Source organism: Anomaloglossus baeobatrachus, chromosome 3, assembly GCF_048569485.1.
Source record: "Anomaloglossus baeobatrachus isolate aAnoBae1 chromosome 3, aAnoBae1.hap1, whole genome shotgun sequence".
NCBI classification, from domain to species: domain Eukaryota; kingdom Metazoa; phylum Chordata; class Amphibia; order Anura; family Aromobatidae; genus Anomaloglossus; species Anomaloglossus baeobatrachus.
In genome coordinates this window covers 45,435,153-45,453,348 of record NC_134355.1, presented here as the reverse complement: position 1 = coordinate 45,453,348, position 18,196 = coordinate 45,435,153, and the positions used below count along the sequence as shown (strand labels likewise).

Sequence of the window (18,196 nt, the reverse complement as noted above, 5' to 3'; positions counted from 1 at the left end):
ACAGCTAGTTCATTATAAATTCACACATTTAGTTTTACACGTTGTTTTTAACACTTTTAAGAATTAAAAATGTTTTATCGATAAAGTTACACGATTATTTAATTTTAATTTTATTATATTATACAAGATCATATATGTGCCATCAAAATCTCATTTTTTTCTCAATCCTATCATCTCTGAGTCTCTGGTATACACGTTGACAGCAGTGAGGAAACAGTCACAATCTTCCTTCCATCCTAAGGCCAACACCTACAATAGTTCGAGGTCAGCTGAACCCACTGATATTGGCGACATCGGCTGACAGTCTAATGTGTATGTGGAACTTTCGTCCAATGATGGTGTCAGGGGGAGAGGAGGATCCGGCCTGTTGAGTTTCAGCAGTCGATCCTTTTGTTCGTTTAGCCAACAGCTTTTCTCCCTCTCTCCTTCGCAGCCGGCTATTGCCATTCTCGCCCTGCACTCACAGTACACCGGTGTACTGCGAGTGCAGTGCGATTTTTCTCTCGCCCCATAAACTTGAATGGGTGCGAGAGAAACCTGGATCACATTACAGTCGCAGCATGCCCATACATATGCCTCATATGCATGCCCATCCTCCCGCCGATCATCTCTCAGCGCTGAAGTCGGCGCTGACAGGTGTGCGAGATGATGGGCAGGGGGGTGCATGCTTAATAATCAGCCTGCCCGCATGATCACCCCTGGCAACTACAGCCTGGAGTGATCATGTGCGGCTGTATTCACTGCCCCCCACGCATCATCATCAGCGCGGGGGGCAGTGAATAAGTATGGTATACTCACCGGCCACTGATCCCCTTCAGCACCGCGATGTCCTCCTTTCTGTGTCAGCAGCAGCGCCACTGACCTGTATGGAGCCGTTCCCCTGCAGCATCGCGATGTCCTCCTGTCTGCCAGCTCGCTGATGTGTGTAGAGAACGGTCAGCACAGCGATGACGTCATCCCTGTGTGCACTGCTAGTCTCCACACACATCAGTGAGCCGGCAGACAGGATGACATTGCGATGCTGCAGGGGAACGGCTCCACACAGGTCAGTGGCGCTGCTGCTGACACAGACAGGAGGACGAGCGATGCTGCAGGGAGTGAGGAAAGGTGAGTATAAACGTTTATTTTTTTCTGTGCCACAGGATACAGGTGTCTCATAGATGACTGCCATTACTAATCTAGGGCTTAGTAGCAGCTGTGAGCTGTCATTAACCCCTGATGTTACCCTGATTGCCACTGCACCAGGGCAATCGGAATGAGCCAGGTAAAGTGCCTGCATTGTCAGAAGCTGTCAGCTTTATCATGGCTGAGTATCAAAATAGGGGGGACCGCATGACTTTTTTTTTTCTAATTATTTAAATATTTTTTTAAAAAGCCCCATACAGTTCTCTATATTTTGATACACAGCCAAAATAAGCTCAGGGCAGGGGGCTGCAGCCTGTAGCTATATGCTTTATCTGTGCTGGGTATCACAATATGGGGGAACCCTACACCAATTTTTTTAAATGTATTTATTTTTACACTACTATGCATACACAGCGGCTGTGATTTCAAACAGTCAGACACGTCGTCACACAGGGTGGGGGCGCAGTATGACTGCAACCAATCACAGACACCTGGACTGCCAGTGGGCGGGTGCAGCAGTGCATATGCATGAGGTTAATGAGCGACCCTGGAAGTAGCATTACAGCCACGTGGAGACTGGTATGTACAACGCGCCAGCTCTAATCCCCCAATCCCTTTCTATCACCATTTTTTTACAGCTCATGATTCAAGTCCATATTGACTTATATGGGGATCAGCGTCCAGGCAAATATTCAAGCTCAATTCTGGGCCAGAACTGGATTTATTTATTTAAATCCGGTTGGACCTGACAATTCCGGATATCTGCGGGTTTACCCATCACTTGTGGCAAAACAACTTGGAAGTTGCTGTCTACAGAATGGGCAAAAATTTCAGCCTCTGGATGTGCAAAACTGGTAGAGACACCCCCAAGAGACTTACAGCAGTAATTGCAGCAAAAGGTGGTGCTACAAAGTATTGACTCAGGGGGGCTGAATACAAATGAAGTCGCAATTTCATATTTATTTTTTTATAATATTTAGAAAACCAGGTATAATTTCCTTTACACTTCACAAATACTTGCTACTTTGTGTGTGTTGGTAAATCAGATAAAATACCAATAAATTACATTTAGGCTTGTGAGTGCAATATGAAAAAAATGTGGAAAATGCACTGCAAATTTGTGCCGATTTACACTACAGTTCAAAACTTTAGTGTCACTTGTACTTTTCTTTCAAAAATAAAGAAATATCTATTTTTTTTCAATGAAGCTAACATTAAATTAAACAGAAATACACTCTATACATTGTTAATGTGGTAAATGACTATTCTCGCTGCAAACATCTGGTTTGTAATGCCATATGGCCCATTTCCAACAACCACCACTCCAATGTTCTAATGGTACATTGTGTTTGCCGTGTTAGACGGCTAATGGATGTTTATAATTCCCTTGAAATCCCTTGTGCAAGTATGTTAGCACAGCTGAAAACATTTTTCCTGATTAGAGAAGCTATAAAACTGACCTTTCTTGAGCTAGTTAAGAATCTGGAGCATTACATTTGTTGGTTCCATTAAACTCTCAAAATTGCCAGAAAAAGAGAACTTTCATGTGAAACTCGACAGTCTATTCTTGTTCTTAGAAATGAAGGATATTCCATGCGAGAGACTGCTAAGAAGCTGAAGGTTTCCTACAACGTTCTGTACTACTCCCTTCAGAGGAGAACACAAGCAGGCTCTAACCAGAGTAGAAAGAGAAGTGGGAGGCCGCGCTGCACAACTGAGCAACAAGACAAGTACATTAGAGTCTCTAGTTTGAGAAATCGACGCCTCACAGGTCCTCAACTGGCAGCTTCTTTAAATATTACCCGCAAACGCCAGTGTCTGCGTTTACAGTGAAGAGGGGACTCAGGGATGCTGGCCTTCAGGGCAGAGTGGCAAAGAAAAAGCCATATCTGAGACTGGCTAATAAAAGGAAAAGATTAATATGGGCAAAAAAACACAGACATTGGACAAAGGAGGATTGGAAAAAAGTGTTATGGACAGACGAATCGAAGTTTGAGGTGTTTTGGATCACACAGAAGAACATTTGTGAGACGCAGAACAACTGAACAGATGCTGGAAGAGTGCCTAACGCCATCTGTCAAGCATGGTGGAGGTAATGTGATGGTCTGGGGTTGCTTTGGTGCTGGTAAAGGGGGAGATTTGTACAAGGTAAAAGGGATTTTGAATAAGGAAGGCTATCACTCCATTTTGCAACGCCATGCCATACCCTGTGGACAGCGCTTAATTGGAGCCAATTGCATCCTACAACAAGACAATGACCCAAAGCACACCTCCAAATTATGCATGAGCTATTTAGGGAAGAAGCCGGCAGCTGGTATTCTATCTGTAATAGAGTGGCCAGCACAGTCACCAGACCTCAACCCTATAGAGCTGTTGTGGGAGCAGCTTGACCGTATGGTACGTAAAAAGTGCCCAAAATTATTATTTCAAGTAAAATTCATTATTTCTAACCTCGTCAATGTCTGGACTATATTTTCTATTCATTATGCAGCTCATTTGATAATTAAAAGTATGATTTTTCATGGAAAAGGCAAAATTGTCTGGTGACCCCAAACATTTGAACTGTAGTGTACCTATTTCAGAATTTATCATTCATAGAGAATTTTATAATGAATCTCCAAAAACCCTCGTAGGGACACACAGTTCTGGTGGCTTCCTAAATTTACCGCATGCTGGGAAGTTACTTCTGTGCACTTCTGCCACTCTGCTCCTTCTCTTCCCCCTCCATGGTGTTTTACTGACACTGTAGCTGGATTCCCCTACTATCAGTTTTCCATGGACTTTGTTATCGTGGTATCACAGAATTCAGGGAATTCATCAAGAATGCTGTCTTCCACAACTTGATCCAGAATCTGGCCACATTCACCATTTGGCAAAACTGGCATAAAAACACCAAAGGTCTAAAAAAAGGAAATTCTACAAAAATGTGCAACTTTTTAACGCCCAGTTAGGACCGTACAAGGACATGGTCTGATCATATGACATCTCCTGGGCCGTGGGGGAATCAAAAGTGTATACAAACATTAAAGCATGGCATTACAAATATTTTTTTTTTTTTTAGGTAAAATACATATTTATTTAAAGGCAGAGAAAGGTTTTACCTCCCAAAAAGAATCAGCTGTGATCCAGTGCTGTATCGTCTGTATATTCTCTCTTGCTTCTTCCCCAGCCCAAGGAATGCGGTATTATCAGACCATGTCCCTGTATGGTCAAACACGGCCATTACACAGTACATAGCAGGCATAATTATCGGATCGTCTGAGGTAGTGCATTCCAGAAAACTGGTGCAGCGCTAGAGAAGTCCTGGAGACGGAAGTAGGAGGTTTGGATTCTGGAGGAAGTTAGTCTTAGGCTACTTTCACATTTCCGTCTTTTTTCCTCAGTCACAATCCATTTTGTGACTGTTGTGACTGATGCATCGCAGATAGTGATAAAAATGATACGACGGATCGAGTGAGAGAGAGAGAGAGAGAGAGAGAGAGAGAAAAAACGGAAGTGTGAAAGCAGCCTTAGATAACCTGCAGAACAGAGAGGATGGAGGAGATGTGCAGAACTGTGGAAAGCTTTGTGGGTGAGAGGGAGAACTTTATATTTATCTTAAAATGTCCAGAAAAAAAACTTGACCTCCATACTTACAGCTCATGTTCCTCTTTTAGGATCCCTCTTTCAACACCATGAAACATGACCCACTGCCAAAATCCGAATACTACCTGTACCTGGTGCTGTCACTGGGAATTCACCTCTATTCATTTTATGAGGTCTACGTGTCGTCCAAAGGTAAAAAAATATTTAGAGTTTATGAGGCAGAGGTCAACCTGATCAATAAAATTTGAACTAGTGTAAAATGTGTGCAAATATAATGGGGTTTTCCTACTAAAAAGAATTATCACCTGTGACTTACCCATAAGAGAGGTAATAAATGTAGGAATAGCTGAATGCTGCAATGCCAACTGGTCTTGAGAATAGGATTCTGTGTTCACTATGTTACTGAACAGGGGTGTGCATTGGGGATCTCTAAAATATTATGTTACTGGAACAGGGGTGTGCATTGGGGATCTCTACTATATTTATGGTCTCTGGGTGCAGAGTTTAAACTGCTCCATCTACACGGGATAGGAATCCCCTCATTCATTCAGTAATTTTGACACTCAGTGATTATACATTTATTCCCTATGCTGTAGATAGTTATATATTTTTGGCGTGTAACCTCTTTATGTGATCAGAAGCCTTAAGCTTTGTTCACACTGCATTCTAAGCCATCTTGGCAGTTTTCTAGTATTTCACAGCAGCAATAGCAAATCATTTAGTTCTATTCTTGCTGTCAAATCGATGGACACCTCAACCAACCCCAGTGTAAATCGATAGAGTTCACTGGGTGCCATTAGGATGGGTAATATAGCAGATCGGATGTGGTGTTGTGGCTTTTGTTATAAATGCTGCAGTGATGAGCTCTTCACTACACATCTGTATATTGGATAGTTTCACTTTTCTGTGATCCCATTGTTGATATTTACAGCAGTATTTTGATGGACCACTCAATACATATGGAAACACAGAGTCTGTTTCGACTCGCAACCAAAGACTGGTCTTCAGACATTCAGGGGGTCTTACATGATAGATGTATCCATTAGAGATGAGCAAACCCATGAAAGTTTGGATCCGTGGGTGCAGATGAACCGTAGCGCCATGGGTTCGGACTTGGCCCAATGGAAGTCCTTGATTGGCAATTCGGCTCTCCGCCCACATACAGCCATAAGCAGAACACTTCGGGGAGAAGGTGGGCGGACTTTTTCCATTTTTCAGGAGGGGGTTGCAGACTACATCCAAACACACTGTTGTTACCCCTTGTACGAGCCATACAAACACTACAAGTGGCTCGCACTAGGCTGAGCACCAAGCTTACCTGAGTACAGCGATGCTCTAGTGTACCTGAACTACAAACCTGAAATCTGTTTGTTTTTATAAAAAAAAAGTTGGTGTTTGGCCCAAAAACCAAGCACTAAATCTCGGATTCGCTCATCTCTAGTGTCCATTTAAACCACCATGTTAGATGTCAGCTCCTCTACAATACAAATCATCCAAAGAAATAATCTTGCCGTTCTATTTATAGAGTGATTAAAACAGTGATTTAAAATATTTTAAAAGTCCATAGAACAGCATGCTCCATGTATTTTGTCCGACAAAGGGTTTCGCCTTTCTGGTGTTGTCAAGGGCACACCCCTGGACTAAGCCAGAATGGTGAAACCCTGCGTCAGGCAAGATAAATGAGACGTGCTGTTTTATGGTTTTATGGAGTTTTAAATTAACCTAAAGTAGCATTGTAGGATTATTTGTATTGGGGAGGATTTGACACTGATCCATGGGGGTTGAAATGGAGACATCTATCTTATGAGACTCCTGATCATACTATAAGAACACCTGACTCTGGTCGTGAGTTGATACTGAATCTGTATTGCCGGGTGTTTTTAGTTGTCTGACATTAAATTTATTGTGACTTTTCTTCAAGGGCTATTAAGTGTATATAGATTTATCGCCAGTGCACTTACTTTCTTATATTTACAGCAGTTTCTCTGTTGTGCAGATCATGAAGAGATCATCGAGGAAGAAGTTGGACTGGAAAGAAATATTTATTTTGAGGGTTTAAAAAAGGTACCGATCCTTGTCTTATTCTGTTTTAGATTATGATGGCATCCTCTGTGGAGTTTTTCTGTTTCAGAAGCCTTGTAAAACTTTGTATAACACCAAAACATAAGGAATTTTTTTAAAAAAAAAAAAAAAGAGGGGTAGGAAGAAAGGGCAACTTTCCAGACATCGCACTATGAGAAAATGGCGTACACTTGTGGTGGAGGGCACGGGGCAGGCAGTGGTAGTAGTGGTGCATACAGGGAAAACAGCAGGTCACAGCACAGCTTGTCATTAACCCCTCGCCTCCCCAGTGCCGCACCACACACAGGAGGACTCGTAACAGTTTCAGGCGATGCCACATTCACATTCTCAGGAAATAAAGTCCAGTCAAACTTTCTTTTCTCAAAACAAGCCAACTTTATTTTCCGTTATCTTCACATCATCTCGGTCCGCACTTTGCCGGCACCGGTACTCTTCCCATAGGGGTTCCTGACATCTTTTCCTCTCATGCATAATTTAGCAGCAGTCCATATCTCTGGCACCTGGGTACTTTCTGTCACCTCTAGGCCTCTCCTTCCATCACTACACTTCACACTGGCACGAAATGGGTAATGAAGTCCATTGGGTCACTTCACCCCACCCACAGGGGATGCTCGCACATGAGAAGCACCGCTACAGACAGGGCTCTCCCATCCGTGCCCAGGCCATCCAGCCATACCCTTCTACCTGAGGGCGCACTTACCTTTCTGTGAGTGAGGAATTCGCTAAGTATTAACAGCCAGATGAAACGGACGCCAGACCCCCGACCGTTGGATTAAATCCCTCTCCTTGGGGGACGTGGTTGACCAATCCCGACCGGATCCCGCGTGTCACGGCCGCAGGAGTGACCCATAGGATCAGAACCTTCATGGTGGGGTTATTACTCTTACATCTTCCTAGGGACTCCCCTGCTGTCAACTTCCTATATCACCCTTTTATACATGCTGCTCTCCTCCTCTTCCTTAACTCTTTCCCTGCTCACGCAGGTGCCAGGACAGCCGTGCTACAACAATGCCACCTGGAGGCTTTTTATACAATTCACATGAACATTATACATTACACTTACATTTTACACATTATACATAGACCATCAGTGTGCCGGCTATTTCTGCAGGGGTGGGCATAACCCTGACCCACCTACACACTCACTAAAATAGTTGAGCAGAGTATAATTCCATACAGACAATCATAGTCTTTAGAATAAGAGGCCTCATTGAGACATCAGGGTTTTTGGTTTTGGGGTTTGTTTTGTGATCCATTTGTCATCAGTGTCCTGGATGCAGTTTTCATCTCTATTTAGATGCCATTTTTACCGTCCCTGTTGCATTTTGGTTTTCTTGTACGCACAAAAAAAATTGAAGCTTTTCCTACACATTAAACAGTAAAGACAGCACTTGGATGACACATGCTGTTAGTTTTTTTTCATGGACTGATTTCCATGATTTTCGGGGCGGGGCAGGAGGAGGAGAAGGGGGAAGGAGGCTGGGGGGGCGGAGTTAGTGAGGGGGCAGACCAATTGACAGCAAAACAAAAAAAAGGGAGAATTACATTTTTCGATTTGACTGGCAGATCAAACTTGTGGATTCGGTTGGTAGCAAGCTATATTTCCTTTTTGTAACCTTCCAAGAGGCTCCTATATTGGTTCCTATAGGTCAATAATTAGGGAAAAAAAAACCTTTGAAAGATTCATGGACGTGAAGAGAAGAATAAAAGTAATGGCCGATCAGGATTGTAAACTGTACAACATGTTTTGGCCATTGATTGGGGCCTTAATCAGGTATATAAAACATCTCAAACAGCAAATATTTGTTATCCATGTGAGCAAAATCACATTATCACTAGTGATGGGCGGACCCAGACTGGAAAAGTCCAGATCCACGTGGGTTCAAAAGAACACGAAAACTGACCCCGGGCCTAGATTTCTCAGGGAACTTCGGGTAACAATCCACGTCCGGCTTCCTGGGTAATGATAAAAAAAAATCAAAGAAAATGATAATAAAGCAAGTGCTTTATACTTACCAGCGCGGCATTAACTCTACTTCCGGGGCCGCTCATTATCCTTCACACATATTCACTGCTTCTCCCGCCCACGACAGTCCCGGCGTCTCTGATTAGTTACAGTCAGACAGCGCCCAAGGCTGTGTGACGGCGTGTCTGACTGCATCCAATGAAAGGTGCTGTGTCTGCGTATAAATAAATAAAATAAAAATTGGCATTACCTCCCCCCCCCCGTATTATGATATCCAGCACAGATAAAGCATACAGATACAGGCTGCAGCCCCCAGCCATGCGCTTATCTTAGCTGTGTATCAAAATGAAAGGAACCGCATGCGGCTTTTTAAAAAAAGTAAATAAAATAAATAAATTTAAAAAACGGCGTACTGACCCCCCAATTTTGAAACCCAGCCATGATAAGGTCAACAGCAGAGAGCTGGTATTCTCAGGCTGCAGAGGCCTATGGTTATTAGGGCCCCCAGCCTAAAAATAGCAGCCTGCAGCCTCCCAGGATTGTCATGTCAATTCGATGTGACAATCCCAGAACTTTACCTGGTCATCCCGATTGCCCTCGTGTGGTGGCAATCGGGGTAATAAGGGGTTAATTACAGCTCACAGCTGCCACTAAGCCCTAGATTAGTAATAGGAGTCATCTATGAACCCCTCCATTACTAATCTGTAAGTGAAAAAAATAACCACAAACACTGAAAAAATAATTAACCCCCAAAACACCCAGGGCCGACGTAATCCACATGAGGTCCTACAACAACTCCGACTCTGCTACATCTGAAGTGACAGCACACGGCCATTGAACATGACCACCCACTGTCAGCTTCAGGCAGAGACTGAGCCGCACGACGAGCAATGATGTCACAATACACTTAAGGCCCCCTTTACTCACACATTAGTGCCTCCAGTACACTGGTGTCTGTTCACACGCATACTCATTAAAATGTGTTGTTTTTTACATGGACTGTGTGAACCACACTTAGAGACGTCCGGTTTTTAGTGTCAGCACGGATTACAAGGGCTATTAGAAGTCTGTGGGTCTGTGAAAAACACAACAGCACACAGATGACATCCGTGTGCCATCCATGTGACACAGACCAAAATGAAATGCATCCAATAAATTAAAGATATTGTGTTAAAGATGTGCAAAGATCTTCAATACATGTCTTGAGTACTTATTGAATGTTTGCTGGGTGTATGGGATGGGAGTTTTGGGGTTTGGTAATCCCGTATTTGTGTGTTAATTATATTTTGAAATTTTCAATAAAAATATTTTGTTAAAAAAAAAAAGATGTGCAAAGATGAGAGAGAACTTGAAAGATAGATAGGTAATGGATTTTACAGCTGTTAGCCTAATAAATAATTTAAAAAAAACTGAAGTGGGGTCTCCCTATTTTTGATAAGCAGACAAGTGTCAGAATTGGCAAATCCACTTCTTGGGCAGCTGCGGACTGCTATTTTTAGGCTGGGAAGGGCCTAATAACCATGGACATTCCCAGCCTGATAATACCAGCCCTCAGCTGTCTGCATTACCTTTGCTGGTTATCAAAAATAGGGGGAACCCGAAGGCATTTTTTTCAATTTATTTATTTGGTTAATAGCTGTAAAATCTTTATCTATCTATCTTTGCACGTCTTTAACACATACAAAAAACATTTCATTATCGTGTGTTTTATTTTCATGTCACATGGATCTCTCGCGGATGACACATGGATGGTCAAAATGGAACATGCCACACGTGTGTTTTTTGTACGGACATGTGAAGGAGTCCTAAGAGATAATTATTTTTATAATAGAGTGAAAATAAAATGTAACATTTTAATTCCTATTTCTTTTTCCTTTATTCTTCGTTCCCTCGTCACCATATTTTTTTTTGCTTGTCTCTATTCTATTTAAGTGGTGTACTCTGATTTCACGTTTGAAGTTCAATAACACCTCATTGATGATTAATCTCTAAAGGCGCTGTGAGGCTGTGCTCACTGAAAGTCCTGGGGGATACTCACTTGGCTGCTACCGTAGATTAAACAAAACCAATCACCAGGATTTTCGTATATAAGCTAAAGCCAGTCCTATACTGGCACTATCAGGCTGATTCTCTACATACCTGTAGTGGTCAGCTCGGATGTTTAGGTTTTGAAATCCAAGAAAGTAAAGTTTATAAAATCGGCAGCTGCTTGAGTGACAGCAGCTGAGGATCAGATAATATCTGGGGGGTGTCCAGAGTTATCCCCTCCCCCTGTTAGAATTAGCATAAGTATTATACAATCGATGTAAATTTTTACTTTCAGGACCTGTGGTGCGGACAGACCCACGTGACCAAAAGGGGCGGGGCCTCAGATAACAAAGCTGATACCACAAATAAACATTTTCCTATTGGTTGAGGCCCCATTCCTTCTGGTCACATGAGTATGACCTCAGCACAGGTCCTGAAAGTGAAAAGTTACATCGATTGTATAATACTTATGCTAATTCTAACTGGGGGAGGGGATGACTATGAATGCCCCTAGATACTATCTGATCCTCAGCTGCTGTCACTCAAGAAGCTGATGATTTTATAAACTTTTCTTTCTTGGATTTCAAAACCTAAACATCCGAGCTGACCCCTACAGGTATGTATAGAATCAGCCTGATAGTGCTAGTACAGCAGTGGCTTTAGGTTATATACGAAAATCCTGGTGATTGGTTCCCTTTAAGGCACACAGGAATGTTTTTCTATTTAAACAGTTCAGTTGGTTTAGTCACACACATAAACCAGCACTCTAGCAATATAACCAAGGACTTCATGCAGCTTCAAAGCAACAAACACAAGGAACCCATGTGCTCAGACAAACAGTCTCATTATAACACCTGAGACAAAACATGGGTGTAGCTATGTGAATAGCCAGATCCGCCCATACTTCTGGCTGTTCTTAAACCTGGCCCAACACACTAACAACCTTTTGTAGACCTACAAGTCACAGCGTAAACATTCCAGTTTTACATTGCAGAGGACCTTCGCCTTTGTGATACATATCGACCATTCACTATTTAGCCAGTTGCTACATCACAGCGCCTTTACTCCATGGATGACTACCGGCAAAGTGCTCATTCCCTACCATCCCCCCCCCCCCCCCCCCCATTCACATGTATTTTAAATGGGGAACAGTGGAATCAGCCACTGCCAGACAGCTTGGATTGACTCTTATCTCTAGGGAAAATAGTAGTACCAGGTTTTTTAATTTGTAGTACCCAATCATTTTCTTTCACAAGTTAGGCAACCCCCCAAAAATGAGGGGTACTATTGACTTTATTCGATTTTGTTAAATGGGTTGTCCACTAGTTTGACATGATGGTCTATCCTTAGGATAGGTCACCAATGTCTGATCGGCCAGGGTCCTACACCCGGCACCCCACCAATCAGCTGTTCTCGGTTCTTGTGGGAGCAGCAGGAAATGCTCAGTTCCGGCGCTGCTCCGTCCTCTGATAGCGGCCGCATACTGCACACCTGCCTCCAATTCTCATCAATAGGAGGTGTATGTGCTGCGACCACTATCAGAAGAAGAAGCAGCGCCGGAACTGAGCATTTCTGGCCACATGCTGCCGCCGCCGGGACCGTAACCAACTGGTCGGTGGGGGTTATAGCATGTCGGACCCCAGCTGATCAGACATTGATGACCTATCATAATGATAGTCCATCAATGTCAAAATAGTGGACAACCCATATAAAGCATCGTGCGCACAGAGCACAAACCCAGGAGGAATTGCATATGCGCTGCTGATCACACGATGTCGGTACATTATAGATATATTCATCCGCTGAATGCAACCTTCTGAGATGCTAAAGTTTTGCCTTCACCTTGGAGGTGTGCAGAGTTATTTTAGGAGACTCATGCTGCTGTGATAATGCCTCCAGTATGTACAGACTCCGCAAGAGAAGCCTCTGCTATCCTGCTATCCAAACTGACAGATACATTGTGGAGAAACTGAGGCATTGGGTCAAAGTTCCCAGATTCCGAACAGAAGCAGATTTTTTTTTTCTATCCAGCTAGAAAGAAAAAAAAATGATAGGAATGAAATAAATCTGCTCTGCTACCTCCGTGAGTAGCGGGGAAAACTGTCCGGGATGTCATCATAAAGCAGCTCATTAGCCAGTACTCTCCGAATTCGCCTTGTTTTTGTTGCCTTGCCCTCGCCGCTGTTTACCTGGTACTGGCAGCTTTGGTAATCGCTGCCAATGTATTACGTGAAAGTGAAATGAGTGCGGACAGTGTAACCCTCCCGCGCTGCTCTCTGCATATGACTGGATGTCACGCACGACCCGGCCTTTCCCGTGAAGGTGGCAGGTTACTAAGTTTCATTGGTTTAGCTAATGAAATTAAAGTGCCGGAACCGTCTGGAGGAGCTCATTACGCAGGTTAAGTGTCAGCATCGCTGCGCTAAGTAATAAGCTTTCAGGCTGAAAACGGAGGAATCAGCTTTATTCATGGGAGGCTGGAAATCAAAGAAAAGAAAAGCTAAAAAGTTCTGCGCTGCCCAAAGCTGTCAACCCCAAAGCACAGCTTAATACACCCGATGTCAACCCCAAAGCACAGCCAATACGCCCGATGTCAACCCCAAAGCACAGCCAATACGCCCGATGTCAACCCCAAAGCACAGCCAATACGCCCGATGTCAACCCCAAAGCACAGCCAATACGCCCGATGTCAACCCCAAAGCACAGCCAATACGCCCGATGTCAACCCCAAAGCACAGCCAATACGCCCGATGTCAACCCCAAAGCACAGCCAATACGCCCGATGTCAACCCCAAAGCACAGCCAATACACCCGATACCAACTTATTCTACTTTCAGGAAGAATTTGTAGAATTTCTCCATTAACGAGTCCTGATTGACTATATGACAAGTCGTTTAGCACTTGTTTACTGGACTGTTACCATGTTTCCTCAAAAATAAGACAGGGGTCTTATTTTTTGCTCCAAAAGATCCACTAGGGCTTATTTTCAGGGGATGTCTTATATTATCCCATGAACAACCATCCACATTTATTCTTTACCAAAAAAAAAAAAAAACAACATTTATTCATATATAATTTTGGAACATTAGCATTTTGTGTTACTCCTATTACTGGATTAGATGCACATTTTCTTATCTGATCTGCTATTCTCATGGGGCAGAACCCATCCTATAGCGGTGGGTACAGACCATATTTACAAAGGTTTAAATTACCAGCTTAAATGTATTATTCTCTATGTACTACCAAGTTTACCCCCAAAAGAAAGCAGACACCCCCTAAAAGAATCGCACTTACCAGACCCCAAACAATTAAAGTGAGCAAGTGAATGGGCTCTCACATACAAATCTGCATCGCTGTCAGGTCCTGCTACGTTCTATAGCAGTTGGCTCCCCCTGGTGATTGGAAGCAGTATTATTATTATTCATTATTATAGCGCCATTAATTCCATGGCGCTTTGCAAGTGAGAAAGGGTATACATAAAAACTAGTACAACAATCATTAATAGTGCAACACAGACTGGTATAGGAGGAGAGAGGACCCTGCCCACGAGGAGGAGATAGGACCCCGCCCGCAAGGGCTCAGTCTACAAGGAATGGGTGAGGGTACAATAGGTGAGGATAGAGCTGGTTGTACTGGACTGAGGGTTATTGTAGGTTGTAGGCTTGTTGGAAGAGGTGGGTCTTCAGGTTCCTCTTGAAACTTTTCACGGTAGAAGAGAGTCTGATATGCTGGGGTAGAGCATTCCAGAATATGGGGGAGGCACGGGAGCAATTTTTCATGCGATTGTGGGATGAAGAGATGAGAGGAGTAGAGAAGGAGATCTTGTGAGCATCTGAGGTTGCGTGCAGGTAGGTACCGGGAGACTAGGTCACAGATGTATGGAGGAGACAGGTTGTGGATGGCTTTGTAGGTCACAGTTAGTGTTTTCAAATGGAGTCTTTCGGCAATGGGAAGCCAGTTAAGGGATTGGCAGAGTGGTGAGGCTAGGGAATAGCAAGGGGAGAGGTGGATTAAGCGGGCCGAGGAGTGATACTGGTACCTTATCTGTTTGTGAGAGATGCAGTGCAATTGAGCTGGAATGGTGAGGGACCCGACAACGACACAGAAATGTGAGAGTCCATCCACCATTGGCACTTACCAACTGTAAGGGTATGTGCCCTCGATCAGAACTCACTGAATCCTGGACGCAGCGGGTCCTGACATGTGAAGCCGCGATTCTCCTCTGCAGGAGAACGCGGGAGATTGCAGCTGCTCGTACCCACGATCAGGGTTCAGTGTGCTGCAGTCTTTCGCTTGTGTTTTCCCTATGGATGACGCATGCGAATCCGCAACAAACAATTGACATGCTGCGGCTTGGAAAGCCGCACCGCAGGTCAGTGGTTGCTGCAGAAAAAAATAAGCACAGTGAGCACGGGATTTCTAGAAATCCCTCTATTGTGCTTGTACTGTACAATGCAGTGTTTTTGATGCAGCGAAAACACGCTACATCCAAAACACTGCAAACACTGATCATGGGCACGTACCCTTAAGGGGGCTTTACACACTACGACATCGCTAATGCGTTGTCATTGGGGTCACGGAATTTGTGACGCACATCCGGCCGCATTAGCGATGCCGTTGCGTGTGACACCTATGAGCGATTTCGCATCGTCGCAAAAACGTGCAAAATCACTCATCAGTGACATGGGGGTCCATTCTCTAATATCGTTACTGCAGCAGTAACGAAGTTGTTCCTCGTTCCTGCGGCAGCACACATCGCTCCGTGTGACACCGCAGGAACGAGGAACCTCTCCTTACCTGCCTCCCGGCCGCTATGCAGAAGTAAGGAGGTGGGCGGGATGTTACGTCCCGCTCATCTCCGCCCCTCCGCTTCTATTGGGCAGCGGTTCAGTGACGCTGCTGTGACGTCGCTGTGACGCTGAACGAACCGCCCCCTTAGAAAGGAGGCGGTTCGCCGGTCACAGCGACGTCGCTAGGCAGGTAAGTATGTGTGACGGCTCTGGGCGATGTTGTGCGCCACGGGCAGCGATTTTGCCCGTGTCGCACAATAGATGGGGGCGGGTACCCACACTAGCGATATCGGTACCGATATCCCAGTGTGTAAAGCGGCCTTTATTGTTCGGCGTCTGATGATTGCAATTTTTTTTTTTTTAACTTTTTTAAAAACTTTAGTTTTTGTTTTTGGAATGGGTGGTCTTATTTCTTTTGGGGGATGTTGGCTTTCTTTGTTTGCAGAGTCCTGCTGCATTCTTTAACTTTTTAGCGGCTTGGACATTTCCTTATGGAACCGCAAGTAGAGCTTATTTTTGGAGTAGGGCTTATATTTTTTACCAATTAATTTTTTATTAATTTTCATTGAAACATCAGTAATGTATTCAACATACATCTTGAAAACATAGGACTTGTATTTTAAACTTACTTTAAAAAGCCCAAAACATCCTGCTAGGGCTTATTTTAGGGGTAGGTTTTAGGGAAACTATCATCAGCAAAATATGATGCTGAGCGATTATTTTTTTTTTTCTACCAACATAAATGATCCAATCACATGATTTAAAAAAACAAGAAAAAAAAATGTTTTGTTTTTTAGGTGACTTCCAAATAATTGGGAGCGAGAATTCCTAAAAACACTCTGTCGCCTGATTGCCTAATTTACCATTGTCTATTCCTTTTTTACCATGATCATTTGGGTATGTGCAGACCTCGTGTTTTTGCTGCAATAGCCATAGCATTTTTCTGTCTCATACACGTTTCTTAATTTTTCCTCACATTCTGAAGCAAGTGAAATTTTTGTGTTTTTCACCCATTCTAATAACTGGGAAAAAATGCATTCAAAAATGTATTTTCTATGCAGTATTTTTCTTGCCAACAGACACATTTTTGTTGCAGAAATGTCTGTAGAAAATACTTAAAGGGAATCTGTTCAGCAGGTTTTTGCTACCTCATGTGAGAGCAGCATGATGTAGACAAAGAGATCGTGAATCCAATGATGAATCCCTTAGATTACTGGGTGCAGCCGTTCTCACACAATCAGAGGTTTTAAATTTAGTAATGGGGCAGAGCTGGGAGAGCTGCCCCCACCTACACCAGGCTCTTTATGTACAAAGATTAAAGACAGTGTTGCTGCTTATCCAAGGAAGGGGAGTACAGCTAACTTCTAGCTGACCTAGTCTGGCAATGATAATTTGTTAAAGATAAAACAAACATTGCAGGAAAACAGCAGCCCACAGTGTGATAAAGGAGACATCACTGAAATCTGATTTTAACCCGTATAGCATGCTGTCTTCAGATTATATAACAAAAACCTGCTAACATATTCCCTTTGGCAATGATAATCTGTTGAAGATAAAAGAAACATTACAGTTAAACAACAGCACTCAGTGTGATAAGAGAGTCATCACTGAAATCTGTGTGTTAACCTCTACAGCATGCTGTCTTCAGATTATATAGCAAAAACTTGCCAACTGATTCCTTTAAACATGTGCACATACCCTTAATGTTACTAATTGCTGTCTCCACTTTTCCATAAAGGACGTCACGGACTTTGAGTGGAGTTTCTGGATGGAATGGGCTCGATTGAAACTTTTTTGGCTTATTCTGGGACATGCGCTGCTGTCACAATTTGCCAGACTTTTTTTCAGGAAGGTAGGTAATTTAACATTCTATTTATATAGGAGGCACATATGTACAGTGACTTGCAAAAGTATTCATACCCCTTGACCTTTTCCACATTTTATCATGTTACACTCACAAATTTACATGTTCTTCTTTGGGATTTTATGTGATATACAGTGGCATGGAAATGTTTGGGCACCCCTGGTCAAAATTGCTGTTACTGTGAACATTTAAGCAAGTTGAAGATGAAAAGATCTCTAAAAGACATAAAGTTAACCTCTTCATGATCTTGGATGTATATATACATCCTAGAAAGGGAGTAGTTCCCGACCTAGGACGTATATGTGCATCCTGGCGATCAGCTGCTTTGAATCACACATGCTGTCTCCGTTTCTATATTGGTGTAAAAATAAATAGATAAATTTGCATAGGGTCACCCATATTATGATATCGAATACAGATAAATCATACAGCTACAGGCTGCAGCCCGCAGCTGTGTGCTTATCTTGGCTGTGTATAAAAATAAGAGGGACCCCATGTAGCTTTTTTTTTTATTATTATTATTTAAATAAATTAATTAAATTGACGTGCGATCCCTCCCAATTTTGATACCCAGGCATGATAAAGATGACAGCTGGAGGCTCTTGTTCTCAGGCGGGGAGGCCCATGGTTATTGGGCCACTCGAGCCTGAAAATAGCAGTCTGCAGCCACTCAGAATTCAGAATTTTTGCATCCATTAGATGTGACAATCCTGTAACTTTACCCAGCTCATCCCGATTGCCCTGGTGCTGTGGCAA

At 43.3% G+C, this 18,196-nt stretch overlaps 1 protein-coding gene across 7 annotated transcripts in view; it reads left to right on the top strand.

The window, feature by feature from the left end:
• HHAT (hedgehog acyltransferase) overlaps positions 1-18,196 on the top strand; it is a 407,838-nt gene that overhangs the window by 62,833 nt on the left and 326,809 nt on the right. For all 7 annotated transcript variants that reach the window (XM_075339171.1, XM_075339170.1, XM_075339169.1 and 4 more), the window contains 3 exons: positions 4,782-4,902; positions 6,707-6,774; positions 17,315-17,428. In XM_075339171.1, the coding sequence (XP_075195286.1) occupies positions 4,800-4,902; positions 6,707-6,774; positions 17,315-17,428 (285 nt within the window). In that variant the 5' untranslated portion in view covers positions 4,782-4,799. The remainder of the gene's footprint in view (positions 1-4,781; positions 4,903-6,706; positions 6,775-17,314; positions 17,429-18,196) is intronic.